Source organism: Vipera ursinii (genome assembly GCF_947247035.1).
Source record: "Vipera ursinii genome assembly, chromosome: 5".
Classification (NCBI taxonomy): domain Eukaryota; kingdom Metazoa; phylum Chordata; class Lepidosauria; order Squamata; family Viperidae; genus Vipera; species Vipera ursinii.
The window spans coordinates 98,398,035-98,421,454 of record NC_139518.1 but is presented as its reverse complement, the minus strand read 5'-3'; the positions used below and the strand labels follow the sequence as shown (position 1 = coordinate 98,421,454).

General features: G+C 44.0%; 1 protein-coding gene across 1 annotated transcript in view; it reads left to right on the top strand.

Moving 5' to 3' along the window:
* Positions 1 to 23,420, top strand: part of ZMIZ1 (zinc finger MIZ-type containing 1) — a 298,798-nt gene that overhangs the window by 232,024 nt on the left and 43,354 nt on the right. The window contains exon 5 of the mRNA XM_083364915.1: positions 10,263 to 10,398. Coding sequence (XP_083221041.1) covers positions 10,263 to 10,398 — 136 coding nt within the window. The remainder of the gene's footprint in view (positions 1 to 10,262; positions 10,399 to 23,420) is intronic.

Sequence of the window (23,420 nt, the reverse complement as noted above, 5' to 3'; positions counted from 1 at the left end):
GACCAGCCCATCCACTCAGAACACACCCCCACCCAATCAGAACACACCCGCCATTCAAAACACACTCCCACCCAATCAGAACACACTTGGTCCCCTACCCAATCAGAGCACACCTCCACAGAACACACCCCCTCTGGCAGTTTGAAGAAAAGAGGAACAAACAGCCACATGCTTCTCCCAGAAGAAGGAAGCTAAAGCCTGATGATGACGGATGGGATTCCGTCGAAACGTTGCGCCTACACCTTTAGTTCTACGCGGGGAAAAACCCGAAAAACTGTGTGTGTGTGTGCAGTGTATATATATAAACAGTATAAACGGAATCTCCCCACCCCAGCATCTCCATCCTGATGACGTTGGCAGTTGGCCAACGAAAGCTTGATTTTTCAGCAATAAAAACTGTTTTAGTTTTCAATTCTATCCCAGTGTTCATTTGTTTGTTAATATATACCGTGTGTGTGTGTGTGTGTGTGTGTGTGTGTGTATTTTCCCGCTGCAAAGCTACCGTGTGTTTTTTCTGATCTCTTAAAATACAAATAGATACTGCAGAGGAATTCTGCAACTAGTTTTGGCCACCATATTCCAAAAAAACATATTGAGAGTTTGGAAAGAATTCAGAGAAGAGCAACTGAGATGATCCAAGGCCTGGAGATGAAAACATATGAAGAACGGCTGCAGGACTTGGGTTTGGTAGTCTAAAGAAAAGAAGTAGTAGGGGAGACATGATAACAGTATTCCAGTATTTGAGGGGCTGCCACAAAGAAGAGGGCATCAAATTATTCTCCAAAGCACCAGAAGGCAAGGAGAAGAAACAATGGTTGGAAACTCACCAAGGAGAGAAGCAACCTGGAATTAAGGAGAAACTTCCCAACAGTGAGGACAATTAACCAGTGGAACAGCTTGCCACCAGAAATCGTGGGTGCTCCATCACAGGAGATTTTTAAGAAGAGGCTAGACCAGGGGTAGGCAACCTCGGCTTTTTTATGACTCATGGACTTCAACTCCCAGAATTCCTGAGCCAGCATAGCTGAGTTTTTCTGAAGCATAGCTGGCTCAGGAATTCTGGGAGTTGAAGTCCATGAGTCATAAAAGAGCCAAGGTTACCTACCCCTGGGCTAGACAGTCACTTGTCTGAGATGGTAGAGGTCAGGGGGTGGGCAACTTCGGCTCTTTTATAGTCCCTTTTTTTCAGCGCCGTTGGAACTTTGAACCGTCGCTAAATGAACAATTGTAAGCCGAGAACTATTTGTACAACGGACCCAACTATGTATTTTTTGAAGGATTTTGCTACAGGCCGTGGAAACTATGATACTTTGAGGACCCAGATTGCTGGGGGCAATTAAGCTGACTTTGTAATAATGCCACTTAGGGGGTGTGTGAAAGCCCTAACAAGCAGGCATATACATAGAATGAAGGCTACTGCTAAGCTTGTAAGCCGCCCTGAGTCTTCGGAGAAGGGCGGGATATAAATGGGATTAAAATAAAATAAAAAATAAAATAAAATAACTTAAAAGAGCCTTGGTGGAGCAGTGGGCTAATGCCTCCTTAAGTAACACCAGCTGCCTGCCAGTAGTGCAGGTTCGAGTCCCACCAGGCTCAAGGTTGACTCAGCCTTCCATCCTTCCCAGGTAGGTAAAATGAGGACCCAGATTGTTGGGGGCAATTAAGCTGACTTTGTAATAATGCCGCTTGGTGTGTGTGTGAAAGCCCTAATAAGCAGGCATATACATAGAATGAAGGCTACTGCTAAGCTTGTAAGCCGCCCTGAGTCTTCGGAGAAGGGCGGGATATAAATGTAATAAAATAAAAATAAAAAATAAAAAAAACCCACACATAGGGAAAAAAACCCATCCTTTTGTGCCCTTCCCACGTTACCGGAGCATCTGATCCTGGCGTTTAGGCGGCTTGACTTTTAAAACCAGTTAATTAATTTCTGGTCCTCTCCGCTTGATCAAAGATTACTCCTATTTCACCGCAGAGGAAATTAAATCTCACTGCTTTAGTATTGCCATTTCTCCGGTTCCTTCAATAGAGCTCAGTGTAAACTGAAAACTCAGCTAAGTTCTCCTTGAGCCACGCTCTGCTCCTAATTAATTCGTGGGAAAGTCCATATCGTTTTCTTGACAGCCGTAAGGAAGTGGTTTCCTTCTTCCTTCGTACGAGATGTTATTTGTCTTCACGGTCTTAGGAAGTCTTTCATCCCAATACTAACCAGGGAAATTGTAGCTTTTCTCAAAGACTGGGAAATTGTAAAAAAAAAAAAAAAAACACAACATCCTGGATGGCCAACCTCCGTATTGTTGCGATACGTCAACAACACGTATGCATCCAATGAATCTTTGGCCATCATCAATTGTTAAGCGGGTCCCTGCAATTGTTAAGTTAGCGACACAGTGGTTAAGTGGATCTGGCTTCCCCAATTGACCTTGCTTGTCAGAAGGCCGGAGAAGGGGGATCACGTGACCCCGAGAACATTCTGCAAGGACAACCACCGTCCTCGATATGAATCAGTTGTCAAACGTCCGTATTTTGATCGCCTGACTGTGGGGGTTGCTGCAACGGACGTAAGTGTGAGAAACGGCCCTAAGTCGCTTTTTGTCTGTGCCGTTGTAACTTTGAACGGTCCCAAGTGAGGACAGTTGACAGTGGAACAGAAGTTGCCTTCAGAAATCGTGGGCGCTCCATCGCTGGAGGTTTTTTAAGAAGAGGCTGGACAGCCACTTGTCTGAGATGGCCTGTTCTGCTTAAATAGGGGGCTGGACTAGAAGACCTTCAAAGGTCCCTTCCAGCTCTATTCTGATTCTAAAATGTTCTCCCTTTTCGACTGGGTACTCCTGCAGCTTTCTTTCTTTCTTTCTTTCTTTCTTTCTTTCTTTCTTTCTTTCTTTCTTTCTTTCTTTCTTTCTTTCTTTCTCCTTCCTTCCCTCCTTTTCTTCCTACCTCTTTTTCCTTCCTTCCTTCCTTCCTTCCTTCCTTCCTTCCTTCCTTCCTTCCTTCCTTCCTTCCTTCCTTCCTTCCTTCCTTCCTGTGGAACAGAAGTTGCCTCCAGAAATCGTGGGCGCTCCATCACTGGAGGTTTTTAAGAAGAGACTGGACAGTCACTTGTCTGAGATGGTATAGGTTCTCCTGCTTGAGCAGGGGGCTGGACTAGAAGACCTCCGAGGTCCCTTCCAGCTATTCCTATTCTCTATTCCCTCCCTCCCTCCCTCCCTTCCTTCCTGTGGAACAGAAGTTGCCCCCAGAAATCGTGGGTTCTCCATCACTGGAGGTTTTTAAGAAGAGACTGGACAGTCACTTGTCTGAGATGGTATGGGGTCTCCTGCTTGAGCAGGGGGGCTGGACTAGAAGACCTCCAAGGTCCCTTCCAGCTCTATTCTATTGTTATTATTACTCAGTGAAGAGCTCTAAGTCAAGGACTACCTGTGCGAAATGAAAGAGGAAGATGGGAAAGAGAAGGGTGATCTCCGATCCCGTGAGCTTCCTTCATCTCCAAATGCCTGGAGCATTTCCTCAAATCAGATGCTCAAAAGCTGACAAGGTCCTAGACTCCATCAACAGAGAGATAGAATCAAGATCACATGAAGTGTTAGCAGCACTTTACAACACCTTGTTAAGACCACATTTCGAATACTGCAACCAGTTTTGGTCGCCACGATGTTAAACAAAAAAAAAATGTTGAGAATAAGAGTGCAGAGAAGAGCAACAAGGATGATTGGGGGGATGGAGGCTAAGACATACATAGAACGGTTGCTGGAATTGGGCATGTCTAGTTTAACGAAGAGAAGGACGAGGGGGGACACGATAGCAGCCTTCCAATATTTGTGGGGCTGCCACAAAGAAGAGGGGGGGTGTCAACCTCTTCTCCAAAGCACCTGAAGGCAGGACAACAAGCAACGGATGGAAGCGAATCAAGGGGAGAAGCGACCTAGAACTACGGAGAAATTTACAGACAGCGAGAACAATTAACCAGAGGAACGACTTGCCTCCAGAAGTTGTGGGTGCTCCATCCCTGGAGGTTTTTAAGAAGAGGCTGGACAACCGTTTGTCCAAAATGGTTTGGGATCAGCTGCTTGATTAGCAGGTTGGACTAGAAGACCTTCTGCTATTGTGTTATTCTTTGAGATATAAACTCCTTTATTGTTTTGAGTTCTTAAATCATTTTTCTCGGATCAGTTCTTGGCGGCTGGGGCTAGGATCCCGGTGGGTGCCCCATAATATCCCCAACAAAAGGAGGAAGTGCCGGAGTGGGTGGGTGGGAACACGGTTGCCTTCCGAGTGCTTCGCTGGGTAGGAGAACAGCCATCCCTCCCTCCGGGCAAATGGGCCAAATCCAATCCTTAAACTCCAGCAGAAAGTGGGGAGGAAGGGCTCCATCTGTACATCTGCACTCCCGATTAATAGAGGCTGGGAAAGAGGGAAAGCACAGCTGCTCGGCTGCTCCGGGTGGGAAGGAGCCGCCTGGCTGTTGGCACCATCTGGGGCTGCCTTTGTGCCCGCTGCCGGAGCAGTTCGCGAGGCGGGGACGGCCAGCCTCTCCTGCTCTGGCTGCCAAGGGGGGGCGGGGGGAGGCCCTGCCGGTGCCTCCCAACTGGGAGCTGGTTTGGGGTTTGTCCCAGGCAAGTTTCAACGGGCGGAGGGGAGCCTTTGGATGCAGGTGGACAGCTGGTGTTCCCGTGTTCCCTTTCTTCTGGGTCTGCAGCCGTTGCTCAGCCATCGGAAGAGGAGGGACTCGTTACTGCTCTAGCACCATTGGAGGTGGGCCTTTGGCCCCTCCTGCTTGGATCTTTCTTTCTTTCTTTCTTTCTTTCTTTCTTTCTTTCTTTCTTTCTTTCTTTCTTTCTTTCTTTTTCTTTTCTTTCTTTCTTTCTTTCTTTCTTTCTTTCTTTCTTTCTTTCTTTCTTTCTTTCTTCCTGTCTTTCTTTCCTTCCTGTTTCTTTCTTTCCTTCCTGTCTTTTTCTTTCCTTCCTTCCTGTCTATTTCTTTCTTTCTTCCTTCCTTCCTTCCTTCCTTCCTTCCTTCCTTCCTTCCTTCCTGTCTCTCTCTCTCTTTCTTTCTTTCCTTCCTGTCTTTCTTTCTTTCTTTCTTTCTTTCTTTCTTTCATCCTTCCTTCCTGTCTTTCTTTCTTTCTTTCTTTCTTTCTTTCTTTCTTTCTTTCTTTCTTCCTGTCTTTCTTTCTTTCTTTCTTTCTTTCTTTCTTTCTTCCTGTCTTTCTTTCCTTCCTGTTTCTTTCTTTCCTTCCTGTCTTTTTCTTTCCTTCCTTCCTGTCTATTTCTTTCTTTCTTTCTTCCTTCCTTCCTTCCTTCCTTCCTTCCTGTCTCTCTCTCTCTTTCTTTCTTTCCTTCCTGTCTTTCTTTCTTTCTTTCTTTCTTTCTTTCTTTCTTTCTTTCTTTCTTTCTTTCATCCTTCCTTCCTGTCTTTCTTTCTTTCTTTCTTTCTTTCTTTCTTTCTTTCTTTCTTTCTTTCTTTCTTTCTTCCTGTCTTTCTTTCTTTCTTTCTTTCTTTCTTTCTTTCTTCCTGTCTTTCTTTCCTTCCTGTTTCTTTCTTTCCTTCCTGTCTTTTTCTTTCCTTCCTTCCTGTCTATTTCTTTCTTTCTTCCTTCCTTCCTTCCTTCCTTCCTTCCTTCCTTCCTGTCTCTCTCTCTCTTTCTTTCTTTCCTTCCTGTCTTTCTTTCTTTCTTTCTTTCTTTCTTTCTTTCTTTCCTTCCTTCCTGGCCCTTCCTTCCTTCCTTCCTTCCTTTCTCTTTCTTTCCTTCCTTCCTGTCTCTCTCTTTCTTTCTTTCTTTCTTTCTTTCTTTCTTTCTTTCTTTCTTTCTTCCTGTCTTTCTTTCTTCCTTTCTTTCTTTCTTTCTTTCTTTCTTTCTTTCTTCCTGTCTTTCTTTCCTTCCTGTTTCTTTCTTTCCTTCCTGTCTTTTTCTTTCCTTCCTTCCTGTCTATTTCTTTCTTTCTTCCTTCCTTCCTTCCTTCCTTCCTTCCTTCCTTCCTTCCTGTCTCTCTCTCTCTTTCTTTCTTTCCTTCCTGTCTTTCTTTCTATCTTTCTTTCTTTCTTTCTTTCTTTCTTTCATCCTTCCTTCCTGTCTTTCTTTCTTTCTTTCTTTCTTTCTTTCTTTCTTTCTTTCTTTCTTCCTGTCTTTCTTTCTTTCTTTCTTTCTTCCTGTCTTTCTTTCCTTCCTGTTTCTTTCTTTCCTTCCTGTCTTTTTCTTTCCTTCCTTCCTGTCTATTTCTTTCTTTCTTCCTTCCTTCCTTCCTTCCTTCCTTCCTTCCTGTCTCTCTCTCTCTTTCTTTCTTTCCTTCCTGTCTTTCTTTCTTTCTTTCTTTCTTTCTTTCTTTCTTTCTTTCTTTCTTTCATCCTTCCTTCCTGTCTTTCTTTCTTTCTTTCTTTCTTTCTTTCTTTCTTTCTTTCTTTCTTTCTTTCTTTCTTTCTTCCTGTCTTTCTTTCTTTCTTTCTTTCTTCCTGTCTTTCTTTCCTTCCTGTTTCTTTCTTTCCTTCCTGTCTTTTTCTTTCCTTCCTTCCTGTCTATTTCTTTCTTTCTTCCTTCCTTCCTTCCTTCCTTCCTTCCTTCCTTCCTTCCTTCCTTCCTTCCTGTCTCTCTCTCTCTTTCTTTCTTTCCTTCCTTCCTGTCTTTCTTTCTTTCTTTCTTTCTTTCCTTCCTTCCCTTCCTTCCTTTCTCTTTCTTTCCTTCCTTCCTGGCCCTTCCTTCCTTCCTTCCTTCCTTTCTCTTTCTTTCCTTCCTTCCTGTCTCTCTCTTTCTTTCTTTCTTTCTTTCTTTCTTTCTTTCTTTCTTTCATCCTTCCTTCCTGTCTTTCTTTCCTTCCTTCCTGGCCCTTCCTTCCTTCCTTCCTTCCTTCCTGTTTTTTTCTTTCCTTCCTTCCTACCTTCCTTCCTTCCTGTCTCTTTCTTTCTTTCTTTCTTTCTTTCTTTCTTTCTTTCTTTCTTTCTTTCATCCTTCCTTCCTGTCTTTCTTTCCTTCTTTCTTTCCTTCCTTCCCTTCCTTCCTTTCTCTTTCTTTCCTTCCTTCCAGGCCCTTCCTTCCTTCCTTCCTTCCTTCCTTCCTTCCTGTCTTTCTTTCTTTCTTTCTTTCTTTCTTTCTTTCTTTCTTTCTTTCTTTCTTTCTTTCTTTCTTTCCTTCCTTCCTTCCTGTCTCTTTCCTTCCTTCTTCTTTCCTTCCTTCCTTTCTCTTTCTTTCCTTCCTTCCTTCCTTCCTTCCTTCCTTCCTGTCGCTTTCTTTCCTTCCTGTCTTTTTCTTTCCTTCCTTCCTTCCTTCCTTCCTTCCTGTCTCTTTCTTTCTTTCTTTCTTTCTTTCTTTCTTTCTTTCTTTCTTTCTTTCTTTCTTTTTCTTTTCTTTCTTCCTGTCTTCCTTCCTTCCTCTCTTCCTCCCTCCCTCCCTTCCAAACAGGATGGGGGAATAGCCAGATGGGTGATACGTAAAGTCTAGTTGACCATCACTACAGCCAACCTACTCAGAAAGGCACACTACGGTGGGCAGTCCAGAGTCATTTGCTGAGATGGGCGGCTATAGAAATCAACCATTCTGGTGGAGAATGCGGCTGCACGGGTAGTGATGGGAGCACCCCGATACTCCCATATTACACCCCTCCTGCGTGAGCTGCATTGGCTACCAGTTGCCCTCCGGGTGAGATTTAAGGTGCTGGCACTTACCTTTAAAGCCCTACATGGCTTAGGCCCGGGATATTTGCAGGACCGTCTGCTGCCAGGAACGACCTCCCATCGCCCAGTGCGCTCACACACAGAGGGCCTCCTCAGGGTGCCGTCGGCCAGACAGTGTCGGCTGGGGAGGGCCTTCTCTGTGGGAGCGCCAGCCCTGTGGAACCAACTCCCCCTTGAGCTCCGGATGGCCCCGGATCTCCGGTCCTTTCGCCGCGGCCTTAAAACTTTCCTTTTTCATCAGGCTGACCTGGACTGATGACAGGGGTTTTTAAAAATGTTTTTTTTAATTTTTAATTGTTAGTTTAACTTATTTTGGGGATGTTTATTTAATTTCTTTTAAGTTTTGTATTGTTGTTTTTATTGTTGTTAGCCGCCCTGAGTCCTTCGGGAGATATAAGTCCCATAAATAAATAAATAAATAAATAAATAAATAAATAAATAAATAAATAAATAAATAAATAAATAAATAAATAAATAAATAAACAAACCAGCCAAATAACCTTTGCTGCACTTGGTGGTGCAGTGGTTAGAGTGCAGTATTGCAGGGTGATTCTGCCGACTGCCAGCAGTTCAATCCTGACCAGCTCAAGGTTGACTCATCCTTCCATCCTTCCGAGGTCGGTAAAATGAGGACCCAGATTGTTTGGGGGCAAATCGCTTAGAGAGGGCTGTAAAGCACTGTGAAGCGGTATATAAGTCTTAAAAAGTGCTATCGCTCCTGCTATTCCTCTCTTTCTCTACCTGTGTCTACCTGCACATGAGGGATGTTGCTATTGCTCCTGGTCACTTCCTTTTTTTTCATTCTGCATTCTCATTCTGCCTCTTCGCAGATCCATCATAAAAACCGGGCAACTGTTTGTGCCTTTTTACCTTGATTGACAGTGGGGGGAGGGCATTTGCTGCACCCTTAGAAAGAGCAACTAGCGCCGTGCATCAAGGTTGCAGTGGTGGAGATGGACGGTTTCCATCTAACACCCTCCTAATTGCACTTGGCTGGCGACAAGGTGCTTTGTGTTGGCAATTGTTCGCGCACCGACTGCGTTTCCAATTTGCCAGAAGGTTTCCTGCATTCTCTTTTCTCATCCGAGCACTCCTTCCTCCACGTGGCTACCCTACACTGTGAGGTAGCGATTGTTATCTGCCCAGCTGTGTAAAAAAGGAATGCAAGCAGGGAGGCTGAATAGCCTTTGTTGCTGGCCACTTAGTCGTGTTCTCGGGGGTATGTGTGAAGTTGACCACCGTTTGATCAAAAGGTTCTTTTCGGATTCCTCTGCTAACAGAGGAACGTTCAGATCAGAACTCTCTGCTTATAACACAATATAGTATAAGAGTTACAGGTGGTCCTCAACTTAGGACCACAACGGAGCCCCAAATTGATGTTGCTAAGTGAGAAATTTATTAAGTAAATTTTGCCCCATTTTGCGACCTGCCTTGCCACGTTTGTTAAACGAATCGTTGCAGTTGTTAAGTTAGTCCCACGGTTGTTGAGTCAATCTGGCTTCCCCTTGTCAGAAGGTCGCAAAAGGGGATCACATGAGTCTCCCCCCCCCGGGACACTGTGACCGTCATAAATGTTAATCAGTTGTCAAGCATCCAAATGTAAATTGGGTAACCGGTGGGATGCAGCAAGAGCCCTAAGGGTTAAAAATGGTCCCCAGTGACTTTTTTCAGCGAGAAGGCATAAAAGCAGGCATTAAAAAAAAGAAAAGAAATCTAAAGCCTCTTACTCTTGTGGAATTGTAACATCTGCGGTGTTCAGATCAGTTTTATTCACAAAGTTTGGGACCGTTGCAGCATCCCTATAGCTACATGATCCTGATTTCTGATGTTCCCTGCCGGCTTCCCCAAGCAAATTCAATGGGGAAGCCTGCGGGAAATCAGAAGTGGCTTCTGCTCCCATTGCATTTTTTGCCCACCTGGTTGTTTACATTTGTAAGTATTGACTTATCATCAGAGTTCATTTGCCACTGTAATTAGGTTTGTATGTATGCTATGCGCTGTCCTTGGATGATTAATGGTCAGGCCAGTGCTGGGGTAAAAAACTATGGTCCTCCTTCCCTCCACCCTTTCTTTCTTTTTTCTTCCTTTTCTCCTTCCCTCCCTCTTTCTCACTTCCTTCCTTCCTTCCTCCCTCCCTCTCTTCCTCCCTCCTTTCCTTCATTCCTTCCTTCCTTCCTTCCTTCGTTCCTTCCTTTTTCCCTCCATTTCTCCCCCCTTTTCTTTCATCCCTCTCTCCCTCTCTTCCTTTTTCCTTCCTTCCTTCCTTTGATTACCATACAGAAGGACACAACTTTATTTTTTTTTAAATGGAGTGGGAGCCCTGATTTCTTTGCCCCGTCCTGATGGTCAGTTGGAGGGAACTTGCTTCTGGCCTGCCCTACCTGCTTGGCATTTGGTGGTTGCTGATGGAAGAGAAGAATTTTGCCTGGCGGTTTCCTTGTGAGGGATCAGGGGGGTGCCAGCGCAGAAGCTCTTTGCGGGTTTACAGGATTGAAACGAGGATTGCCCGATATAGAATCCGTTCCACTGCTCAGGTGTCTGTCCCGCGAACTACCGCATATTTTCCGTCTTATTTCTCTTTTTTTCCCTTCTCCCCCCAGCACTGCTTTCATCGTGGTGTGAAGAACTCGGAAGGCTCTTGTTGCTACGCCACCAGAAAAGCCGGCAAAACGATCCTCCGGGGAAGCTGCCTATGCAGGCACCCATGAACTCCATGAAACCTTCCCTCTCACACAGGTGAGTCCCGAGCAACACGGCTTCCCTGAAATAACACGCGCAAAATCGGTTCCGTCAGAAAGTAGGAGTCTTTTTTTAGATTTGCCACTATAAGGTCTACACATTCCTGGAAGAGAGCTAGAGCGAGCTTTGTGTTTTTTCGGATGCCTGAGTGAAGTTACTGTGTTCTTGTGTCAATGAGGACTGAATCCCCGCAGCCACAGTTTTCACGTTGCTGACTTATTGTTATTATAGATTTAATCTTCAATTTGGTTCACAGTCTGGGACTGGTAAAAACTTAACAATTCAAGTCCTAACCAAGGACCTAAGAGTTTTAAGGTAGTGCCTGAGTAATTATTATTATTATTAGTAGGAGGAGGAGGAAGAGGAGGAGGAGGAGGATTAGGATTAGGATTATTAGCATATGGCATTGTTATGGTAGCCAGGAGACCACAATGCTATTGCAAGGTAGTAGTGTGGCTTGCCAAGATACCAGCCCTGTTAGAGAAAACACCTGCGCCTTTCCCAAGGTGTGCCACAGGTGAGCAAGCTGGCTTTGCACCAAAGATGAGCGGCTCTTCCTACAGTATCACCAAGGCCCCCACCCCCACCCCATTCCCGGCGCTGCCTCACAAGCAGGCACCGCAACCAGGAAGGTTCAGAGTCATCCAGAATCTGACTGCCTACACAGAGTGCCAGCTCGTCTCCCCACTGAAGTGGTATCTCTTTTATCTGCTCGCAGAGAACATGTTTTCAAACTGTCAGGTGGGCAGCAGCTGAGGCAAGTGATGGGAGCTCAACCTAACCCTCAGACTCAAACCAGCGGAGCTGAAATCATCTCCTGCATCCTTAAGCCACTCATTATAATATGAATAGAGTAGAATAACAGAGTTGGAAGGGACCTTGGAAGTCTTCTAGTCCAACCCCTTGCTCAGGCAGGAAACGTTATAACAATTTCAGACAAATGGTTGTCCAATCTCTTCTTAAAAACCTCCAGTGTTGGGGCATTCACAACTTCATGTTGCTAACTTATGTCTCTCTATATGTAACTGCTGAGTTATTTCAACTGTAACTCGGAATTCCAGATCTGCGGAAGATCGATGGATACCTACTGTGTAACACGTGGACATTACAAACACTTTTACAGTGGAGCAAGTAGATCAAATCACTTTCTCACAACCAGGCCTCAGGATATCTCCCAAATTCTTTGATTTAAAGCTCAAGAAAAATTTACACCTCTCTAAGCTGGGTTTTGATTTTTGGGGGGTTTTTTTGTCCAATTATCAGTCAGTGAGGGGAAGTGTCTCTCTCTCTCTCTCTCTCTCCAGCTCATATAGGAAGTGGAGAAGATTTGGGTATATCTGAGCTCTCGTCATTATTCAGAAAGATCCTCTGAGAGCTAAGTTCAATTAGGGCAGGCTTTAAAGAACTTCCCTCTTGTTGTACAGGTAGTCCTCAATTTATGGCCAAAACTGGGCCTGAAACTTTGGTCATAGGTTGAGGCAGTTGTTAACCTGGACCTCCATGAGACTTGAGCTGATTCTACAACCATTCTTACAAGGGTCGTAAAACAAGTTCCCCACTGATTTTAAGCAAACCGTGTAGTCATCAACTGAGCCAGGTGGTTGTCAAGCCAATCCGGCATATACCATGGGCACCTTTTGCCATTTCCCACCCTAAAACAACAACATTGCAAATCGCACTCACATGACTGTGGGATGCTGCTGTAACCAGTCGTAAATGTGAGCTGGTTTTGCCCAACACCCAAAATGCAGCCACTGTAAATTCAAACGGTCTTTAAGTGACCGGTCGTTAAATGAAGACTATCCTTTGCGCAAAGTAGACTTTTAGAGAAGGTCTTTGGGTGAAAAAATGGCTGCTTCTGTCTCATCAAGGTTATGGTCACCAGTGGGCTGTGGGGCATGTCCTCTAGCACTGATAGGCCTGCGTCTCATCCGATGTTATCTAATTTTTATAGCTAAATTATTGTAAATTGTATAGATAAGTGAAAACCTGTGATTCATGGACACCATCTGGGCCCTGTATGTCAACTCTTAGAAAAGAATAATGGTATATAATAATTCATACCAATAATAATGGTAATAATAATACATCCTGCGATAAAATCTTTAACGCCACCAAACAACATCTGCCTATCCCAGGAAAGGACTCGATAGGTATACGAAAATGATAAATCCAGTCTAAACTAAAAAAAAAAAAAACCCACCCATTTACGACCCCATAATCCATTAATTCGGGGTAGACTCAGGTTGACTGGATGGACCTGTGCATTTACTGTCCGGATGCCCTTCCTGATGCCTACACAGAGTTCACAGCAGATTTTCTTTTTCTTTGCCTCCGACCGGTACTGGGCCCAGCCCTCAGGTTGGGGACCCCTGGTCTAGAGTATCCAGTGTAAATATCTGACTGTCCAACCAAGGATAATGTCTTAGGTCTTTGGTTAGGACTGGAATGATTAGGTTTCCACCAGTCTTAGTCTATGAAGCTAACCATAGATTGCCCACACATATAACCTGCACTAATAACTTTAGTATTATTAAACAAAATCTGCCTGTGCCGGGGAAAGGAATTGGTAGGTGGACAAAAAGGCCAAATCCAGCCTAAACCTCTGGTGACTATACAACCAACCCTAATAATAATAGCCAATAATAATGCACTTAAAACAACAGCAACAGAGGTAAACAAGGAAGGCAGAAAAGAAGGCGCAAAGCGAGAAGATGTACAAGAGGAGCAATCTCAGTTTGCTTTCCAGGTATCTTATGACTTATGACATGAGCATCATGGCAGTCATTTACTAAGAACATGCAATCGTTTCCCAAGAGTGCTTTTTTCAAGAGGCAACTTTGAAGACGTTTCGCTTCTTATCCCAGGAGCTTCTTCAGGTTCTGACTGGATGGTGGGGGAATGGAAGGATTTATACTCCTTGCAGACAGCTGGTCATTTGCATTCTTTTAGAGAGTCATTGAGGCCACTTGTGGGATTATCTGTGTCCTTGGGGTCAGCTGAGTGGTGCAAATGGGTGTGGAGCCTTCCGGGAACAACACAGTCCTTTCCAAGATGGCCCTCAGATAACCAACCTGACCATCCATTGCTTCTGATCTCTTGGAGAATGGTTTGACTACTTCTTCTTTGAGGCAGCCCCTCAAATATTGCAACACTGCTATCACGTCTCCCCTAGTCCTTCTTGTATATTAGGTCCCCTTATACCAAGGGTAGACAACCTTGGCTTCTTTTATGACTCGTGGACTTCAACTCCCAGAATTCCTGAGCCAGCCACGCTGAGGAGAAAGGGAGAGGTTTCCAAGCTGAGCCATGCTGGCTCAGGAATTCTGGGATTTGAAGTCTACAAGTCATGAAGGGGCCATAGATCCCCCATGCTGGCTCAGGAATTCTGGGAGTTGAAGTCCACGAGTCATGAAGGGGCCATAGTTCCCCCATGCTGGCTCAGGAATTCTGGGAGTTAAAGTCCACGAGTCATGAAGGGGCCATAGTTCCCCCATGCTGGCTCAGGAATTCTGGGAGTTGAAGTCCACGAGTCATAAAAGAGCCAAGGTGGCCTACCCCTGCCTTACACGATGAACGCTAGCTTTGAAGGACGGTGTTGGCAAACAACAATTGGTTTCATGAACCAGGCTAGGATTCTCCTTTGCACGAAGACATGTGTAGACACAGCTTCAGAGGTGCAGCAGGCAGGAGTTTGGCTCACTCCGTCTCTCACTTTGGTGAAGAAGATGCTATTCTGCCAAGAAGCTCTCACTATTATCTGAAACGGGTGTCTGTCTTAATTCAAGCTGTTGATTAGACTAGGAAAGTAGTAATTGGGATGAGGTTTTCCCCCCTCCCTCCCCTGGAAAATAAGGGATAACAAGTCGCCTGACTGGCATTTAGCCAAACCCTCCATGACTGAGCACCAAACACATCGCCTGGCATGTGGCTTTCAGATCCCTTTCCAACTGGACATTCAGTAAATGAGCATAGATAGACCATAGGAGAAACTTTCTGAGGACAATTAACCAGTGGAACAGAAGTTGCCTTCAGAAATCGTGGGCACTCCATCACTGGAGGTTTTTAAGAAGAGACTAGACATTCATCTGTCTGAGATGGTGTAGGTTCTCCTGCTTGAGCAGGGGGCTGGACTAGAAGACCTCCACGGTCCCTTCCTTATTCTATTCTATTATTCTATTCTATTCTACTCTGTTCTCTTCTCTTCTGTTCTATTCTGTTGTGTTCTGTTCTATTCTATTCTATGCTATGCTATGCTATTCTATTCTATTCTATTCTATTCTATTCTATTCTATTCTATAACTTATAATAATTTAATGGAATAAGGAAATAATAGAATAGAATAGAATAGAATAGAATAGAATAGAATAGAATAGAATAGAATAGAATAGAATAGAATAGAATAGAATAGAATAGAATAGATTGTTATAAGTTATCCTGCTTGAGCAGGGGGGCTGGACTAGAAGATCTTCAAGGTCCCTTCCAACACTGTTATTCTATTCTATTCTATTCTATTCTATTCTATTCTATTCTATTCTATTCTATTCTATTCTATTCTATTCTATTCTATTCTATTCTATTCTACTCTACTCTACTCTACTCTACTCTACTCTACTCTATTCTATTTCCTTATTCCATTCCATATCTTCTATTCTATTCTACTCTACTCTACTCTACTCTACTCTACTCTACTCTACTCTACTTTATCCTCATAGTTTTGTGGCAAGCTACAGCTAGTCCCTGACTTACAATCTCAGTTGAACCCCCAAATTCCAAATCTATGCAAGGGCAGTTGCTAAGTGAATGTTGTCCCATTTTATGACCTGCCTGTGTTAAGTGGATCACGCAGTCAGTGAGAGTGAAACTGGCTTCCCTCCCTTGACTCGGCTTGCCAGAAGCTGACTGGGGCAACTGTCATAAACGGATCCGCCAGTCGCCAAGCGCCCAAACTTCGATCGTGCAACCTGTGGCCACCAAGGTGAAAATCGTTCGTAAGTCCCTTTTTCCCAGTGTCGTCGTAACTTTGAGCAGTCACGAAATGAAGAGTTGTAAGTCAAGGACTATCTGTACTCCAGGGAAGAGTATCAAAGGGGAAGAGAGAGGTTTATAACAGGTAGAAATAATACGTAGTAATCATTGTGAGGGATTTTTGTGTGTGTGTGTGCTCCCAATGAGGCATCTGTCCATATTTATGTAGCTGAGCTGCAAAGAAGAAAGATGTTTTTTTTTTAAAAAAAAGAGTAATTTATCCTCCAAAACTGAGTTACGGAGGTAGAGGGAATATATATATATATATATATATATATATATATATATATATATATATATATATATATATATATATATATATATATATATATATATATATATATATATATATATATTCTCTCTCCCCTTCTGCTTCTGCCAATCTGTCTTTTTAAGAGAAAGTCTTTTTTTGCTACTCAGCAGGCATGCAAATTAACCAGCTCTGGCAAAAGGCAAGAAAGACAGGTCTATCAAATTTTTCATTCATGCCTGCAATTTGTATTCTGATTAGCCTGTGCAAAACCTTTCCTTTCTTTCCATTCTCCCTCCTCCTCTTGTTTAGGAGGGGCGTTTGTGTGTGTGTGTGTGTGTGTGTGTGTGTGTGAGAGAGAGAGAGAGAGAGAGAGAGAGAGAGAGAGAGAGAGAGAGAATCAATCCAGAAGTAGAATCTGTTTCTTCCCCCACCCCACCCCCAGCTTCTTTTCTGACTGTTTAAAGCGATCCCGTTGACCTCCAGGCATTATGAATAAACAGCAAAGCTGGGAACAAAAGAGTTTCTCTGCCTGCCATTATCTCACATTAACATAGCCCAGGCTCTGCGTGTGTGAACAATACAATTGCCGTTCACCGATAATCAGTGAGTTTCCTGCTGGGTTTTTTTTTTTTTTTTGGATTACCAAGGCAACAGGCAATGATAAAATACCGGGTGGGTGTTTTGGATTTTTTTTGGCGGGGGAAAAAAAAAATAATAATTATCCTTATCGTGATTGAAGGATCCATTAAGTTCATAGAATACTAGCCGCACTGATCAGTAAAATTAATGCCTCGCTACTTAACAGGGTGTGAACTGAGAAATCGCTCTCAAAGGCGGGTGCATCGATTAAAGTGGGTCCCCGACGATGCAAGTCTGGCTGGTGCAACAAGAGGCAATAAAAATTAAATTTCTGGTCTCAGGCAGAGTGTGGTGAGCCGTTCAGCCTTTTTTGCGCCAGAGGCTACAGGTGGAATGCTGACATTGTGAGAGGGTTGCGTAGCGTGAAAGAGTGTATTGATGCGCCTGCGGTTGGGACAATGGCCAGAATTGGGCGGGAGAGATGTTAAAAATCAGTGGGGAGAGATATTAAGGAAAGAGTGGTTTCATTCCTCAGTGGCAGGGATGGTGGTGATGAATAAGACCACGTTTTTTAAATGCCTGGAAGCCTTCTCAGTAACCATTGTTCTCTTCTCCACCTCTGCTTTGTTGCCATTTGCTTAGTGTGATGTGATGTGTGTGGAGGGTTTGGGGTGTGTGTTGTAAATTAAAGAGTAACTAAATGTATGGTCTGGAATAAGACTTTTCTGAGATAGATAGATAGGTGGATAGATAGATAGAGAGAGAGAGAGAGAGAGAGACAGACAGACAGACAGACAGACAGACAATGATAGATGATAGATAGATAGATAGATAGATAGATAGATAGATAGATAGATAGATAGATAGATAGATAGATAGATAGATAGATAGATAGATAGAAATAGATAATGATGGATGGATGGATAGATAGATAACAGATAGATAGAAATAAATAATGATAGATAGATAGATAGATAGATAGATAGATAGATAGATAGATAGATAGATAGATAGATAGATAGACAGACAGACAGACATGAGTACAATGTGACCAGATGAATTAGTTGGCTTCACTTGACTTTTGGGGATCCCCTTTAGCATGCTACTTCCTGATTCAAATTACGAGGAATACAACAACTCTTAGACAAAATTTTCATACGGAGAACCGTTGTTGTTATTTCCTGCTCACTGCCTAACGTTCTCCACAAATTCTCGTGTAACTTTCTCCTAAACAGCCCCTCAGACTTTTAATTTATCCCTTTGACTTTTCCTGCTTCATCTCCAACCTAGCCGAAGAATCACTTCAGTGGATCAGCTCTTGTGTTAGTCCTGACCACGCAGCTGGTAGCCAACACCAAAGGAGAAACAGCTGCCCTCATGAGCAGAGGCTTGTAACAAATCAAGATTACTCCAAAACCATGACCAATGGGGATGCCACAATGCCTGCCCTTACACCGGGAGTCATAGCATTGCATCTCGCGATGCGATGAGTTTCCTCTGAACATATTTGTTCCTGGGAGAATCCAGTTAACAGCCTGTCCTGAAACACACTTTGCCTTGTAAAGCAGAGGTTGGATTCCGTCTGAAGAAAACAAACAAACAAAAAAAAGGAGTGTAAATTTTGTGTGATCTTGAAACTCTTCCCTGAGTTTAGGACTACTACAACTCAAAGCGAATAAGAAAGTAGTCAAGGAGAGAAGCAACCTAGAACTAAGGAGAAAGGTCCTGACAGAGCAATTAACCGGTAGAATGACTTGTTCTCCAGAAGTTGTGGGTGCTCCAACACTATTTCAAGAAGAGATTGGAAAGCCATTTGTCTGACAAAGTGTAGGGTCTCCTGCTTATTGCCATGCATTTCAGGGGGGGGGGGGGAAGAATTAATCCAGCTGTTTTGTAAGCCCAAAATCCACTATTTTATGAGATTAAAACCGGTTTAAGCAACGTAAGGTTATTGATGTCAGTTATTTGGTCCAAACATCTTAATAACCAATTTGCCCTTGCAACCACCGGGGTAGCGGTATAGACAAGCGAGAGGAGAGGTTGGTTGTTGTTGTTTTTTTATTAGCATTATAATTATAATTCTCACATGGGAAAACTGTTTTCGAATCTCTGGATCGGGGTTGCAACATTAATTCTCTCCCAGGCCTGCCATAGTTTTATCCCGTTATTCTTTGTCCCCTGCCCTGACTGGGAGTACGGTTGAGTTTATTAGTGCAATTACTAACTTCATCAGACCTTTGCACTCCAAGCATGCTTGCTGTCCTCAAGGCATAATTAGGCATCTTAATTACTCTGGTACTTTTCAACGGGAATAATAACATTATGAATGGCATTTATTTGCAATGCAAAAATGTTTGTTCTATGAGCCTCTCGTTATTTGTTGCAGGCTCAAATAAGGCAGTCTCCCCCCTCCCTCCCATTTCCATGCTTTAAATAACGCCGTGGGCTGAGGTCCATTTCATCAGAAGAGGCTAAATGTCCTTGCCACAGTATAGTTATTCTTCGAGGTGTCAACTTTTTTCTTTGTGTAATAAATAATCCAGCATGGAAACCGGTGGGTTGGTGAGTAGAGAGACTTATGAATCCCAAGGAAGAAGAGCAGATTCAAAAAGCTGAAGCATTACCAGACAGTGTGATCTTTCTACCAAGCTTTGGAGCTGTTTAATACCCTCTTCTATCAAGCTTTGGTCTTCCCAGTTGCAAAGTATGACAGTGAAAGTTGGACCATAAGAAAGCCTGAGCACCAAAGAATGGAGGCCTTTGAACTCTGGTGCTGGAGAAGACCCCTGCGAGTCCCTTGGACTGCAAGGCGATCAAACCGGTCAGTCCTAGAGGAGATCAACCCTGATTGCTCTTTAGAAGGCCAGATCCTGAAGCTAAAACTCAAATACTCTGGCCACCTAATGAGAAGGAAGGACTCACTGGAGAAGAGCCTAATGCTGGGAAAGGTTGAGGGCAAGAGAAGAAGGGGACGACAGAGAATGAGGTGGCTGGATGGAGTCACTGAAGCAGTAGGCGTGAGCCTAAATGGACTCCAGAAGAGGACAGGAAGGCCTGGAGGAACGTTGTCCATGGGGTCGCGATGGGTCGGACACGACTTCACAACTAACAACAATCAAGCTTTGGAGCTGTTTAGTAGCTATGAGAGTTGTACCATAAGGAAGGCTGAGGGCCGAAGACTGGAGGCTTTTGAATTGTGGTCTTTGAGAAGCTTCTTGAGAGTTCCCTGGATTGCAAGGAGATCAAATCGGTCAATCCTGAAGGAAATCAACCCTCATTGCTTTGGAGAAGGAGAGATACTGCAGCCGAAGCTCAAATACTTTGGCCACCTCATGTGAAGAGAGGAATCCTTGGGAAAGAGCCTGATGTTTGGGAAAGATGGAAGGTAAAAGGAGAAAGGGACGTCGGAGGATGAAATGGTTAGATAGTGTCATCAGCCCAATGAAGAGGAAGACCACTTGTATGTTCCTGCAGGAGTGATTGATCTTGGTTACGATTCTTGACTTGGAAAAGACAAGCCAGAAATGTGATTCATACTCAAGTAATAAAGAGCAACCCCTCTATGACGCACAAATAATTCTGCCCAGGTAGTTATAAATATCTAAGACTCCTGAATTTAGGATAGGTCTTCCAGCAAAATTTAGAAACAACATATACAAAACATGTGAATTGTAAACTGGGAGACAGTGAAGGACAAAGGGGACTGGCACGTTATGGCCCATCGGGCCGTCTCCCTGGACTCAGTGCAATTTGGCTGTTGTACAAAACTCACGTGTGACTATTGCAGCTGAATCTGTTGATTTCCCCTTGACCTCTGTGGTTCCTCCTGCAGTCTTAAATTCACATTAAACAGCTCTAGGTCCTGTTTTATAGTTCTTGACTCCTCCAGTCCTTCCTCACATCGCAGGCCATGCTGTCTCGGGACCTTTTAAGAAGCCATATTTATTCACCCAGCTTGTTAGAACACCAAGTAGCCTTAGTCTGGTAAGAGCATTAGAAAACCAGGAAAAACAGGTGCATCTTCTTGTTTTGGGCATTCCTGTAAACTTTCTTAGGATTCTGGGAGACTCAAATCTACATTCCCCCCTTCCCCCTTGGTATGGGTCAACAGGAAAAAATTGAGCCTCAAACAAAAAGTGAAAGCATTTATCACAAAGAGGTGACAAAAGAGAGGCTAGGTTTATGGATAGGGAGAAGCTTCTTCATTAATCGTTCGGTTTACTCAACTCAACATCATTAGAGTCCTCTGAACAGCTTTAAGGTTTGCTGTGACCGTCTTCCAGGGGATCTCTGACCTTTTTTGCCAACTAACTTGATGTATTATCCCTCTTCCCTCTTAAAGTTCATATTAAAAAGTTCTCTTCTGCCCCATATTCAACCCTTTGTAACTAAAAAAATCCAGAAATCAGCGTTTCATTCCCCCCGCCCCCCATTTTCAGCAAAAAGTCCGTAAAAGTTTCCCCATCTTTTATAAAAGCACTTGTTCTTTTATCTTAGATCAAACAGGTCAGTTTTGCTGTATCTGCAACTTCTGCCATCTTCACGATCCAATCCTTCATTGTGGTTCTTTCAGTGTTTCTCCATCGTTGTGCGGCTCTTGGACAGATTTCCAAGACATGTCCGGTTCTTTGTAGCATTGCCTTAATATCACTTGCACAGTCACAATGATTGACATATTGCAATGCATTTTGAGATGAAAACCCTGAAGTGGGTGTGGCAAGAATTGGTACATTCCAACGACTCGCTGGTTTTCTGCCTAACTAATTTTTACTTTGTCTGATGAAGTTGCTTGGATGAGCAATGAAACGTCTCACAAAGTTTGGTCCAGCAGCCACGATTCAATCTTTAGACACCTTTAGTCTAGATGATTTGAGTCTTCGTTGACATATTGCAAGCCATTTGGGGGAGAAACCCGCAAAGTTGGTTTGGCAAGAGTTGGTACATTCCAACCACTCGCTGACTCTCTGACTAACTAATTTTGCTCTGACTGTCAAAGTTGCTTGGAAGAGCAACAAAACCTCTCAGATTCACAAAGTTTAGTCCAGTGGCCATGATTCAACCTATGGGCCCCTTCGGCCTAGATCAGGGGTAGGCAACCTTGGCTCTTTTATGACTCGTGGACTTCAACTCCCAGAATTCTTGAGCCAGCATGGCTCAGCTTGGAAACCTCTCCCTTTCCCCTCAGAGTGGCTGGCTCAGGAATTCTGGGAGTTGAAGTCCACGAGTCCTAAAAGAGCCAAGGTTGCCCACCCATGGCCTAGATGATCGAGTCTTCATTAACACTTGAACATTCCTTCTTCTTGCAACTGTTCCTAAGATGAGGGAAAACTGTCCTCTCTTATTGCGATTGTCGGAGGGCCACTTTCCAACGGAGGAAATGCTGCAGCCTGCATTCTTTCCTTGCTAGCCAAATAGTGCTGACATCCAAGGTGATTTTGGAGAAAACTCTGGATCAGCACTTCCCACCCCGACGTTCTCCCCTGGGAAGAGAAGCTGTGCAGCTGTGGAAGGTGAAGCATCGTAATGACTCCTTCCCATGACCAGCGCTCCCAACATAACAAGCAGCAAAGAATGGAGAAACCGCCAACGTCAGAAGGTGAGAAAGAGGAGGTTGAAGCAACGTCTGCAGAAACGTGCCTATTCCACAGCCCTCAGCCTCCAAGGTTGAGACTAAGGTCGAAGAACAGCTTCCTCAAAGCTTCCACCCACCCACCCCTTAACAATCAGTGGCCACAGACCATCCTGGAACTATGGAAGACAAGCTACCAGGCAATTTGGCACAGCCATATGACGGCCGTGGGGTCAGGAACAACCTTGGCCTGTGTGGAGATCCCTACACTTGAATGCTGGAGTAGGAAGGTCAAAGGACAGGAAAACAGAATAACAGAGTTTGGAAGGGTTTCTAGTCCGACCCCCTGCTCAAGCAGGAGACCCCATACCATTTTAGAATATGGTTTGTCCAATTTCCTCTTAAAAAACCCCAGTGACTTCTAAAGACAAGCTGATCCATTGGTAAATTGTTTTTTTTTTTCTCCCCGGGAAATTTCTGCTTAGTTCTAGGCTGGTTCTCTCCTGGGTTAGTTTCTACCGGTTGCTTCTTTGTGCTGCCTTGAGGTGCTTTGGAAAAGAGGTCGAACCGCTCTCTTCTTTGGACAATCTAAAAAAAAATGGGGGGGTCCCCAATAGAAGGTCTGTGTGAATGTGGAGAAGAACAACTGATCTCACCTATGCTCTGGTGCACACAATGTCCTTCCACATGTCTGGGGGAAGACCTCGTGCTAGTGAGAAAAATCACTGTTGAGGTGGCCCACTACTGGGTGAATGGAGGTCATTTAGTTTTAACCCTACTTATTACTTTGCCTGTTCTTTACATCTGCTAATATTTCCAATGTCGGAATAAGTTCTAAGCTTATCGGTTGGTGAGGCTACAGACAGCAGAGCGTGCCGCGATTCTAATAATCCCATCTTTAAAATCTTCCGTCAGGCATATACATAGAATGAAGGCTATTGCTAAGCACATTGGTTTGTGCTTAAATTGTAAGCCGCCCTGAGTCTTCGGAGAAGGGCGGGATATAAATGGGATTAAAATAAAAATAAATAATAAACGTGCCAAAATGCTTGCCGTAAGGAATAGGAACGGAAATTTGGACAACTGGAAAGCTTGGGTATGAGTCATCTGCTGACAATCCTCTGCCACGCGGAGGTAGCCGTGTGCTGCTACTTACGTTGTGCTTGTGTGTTGTGTCCACCATGCTCTTCTATGGCGCAAGATGGGCACTGGATAATGGCTAAAAATTTGGGATAATGGCTAAAACTTTGCTGGCAAATTCTGCTTTGCTTCTGAGTAACGCAATGGCTGAAATGTTCCTCAGCAGACCTCAAGTGAATTTTAGTAATATGAGGCAGAGAGAGAGAGAGAGAGAGAGAGAGAGGGAAGCGGGGGAGAGAAAGAGGAGGAGGGGGGGAGAGGGGGAGTCTTGAACTGTGTCTGACCTTCTTGATACCTTTCCCTGATGAGCAAGAATGATGGGACAGTCAATACTCTAGATTTTTAGGAAATTTAACAGGATTGGCTCAGTAAAGGCAAGCTCCAACAGAACAGCACACTTTAGCTCAGAGTTGAACCATGGGACCCTTTTGGTTCTCTGAGATTGGCAGG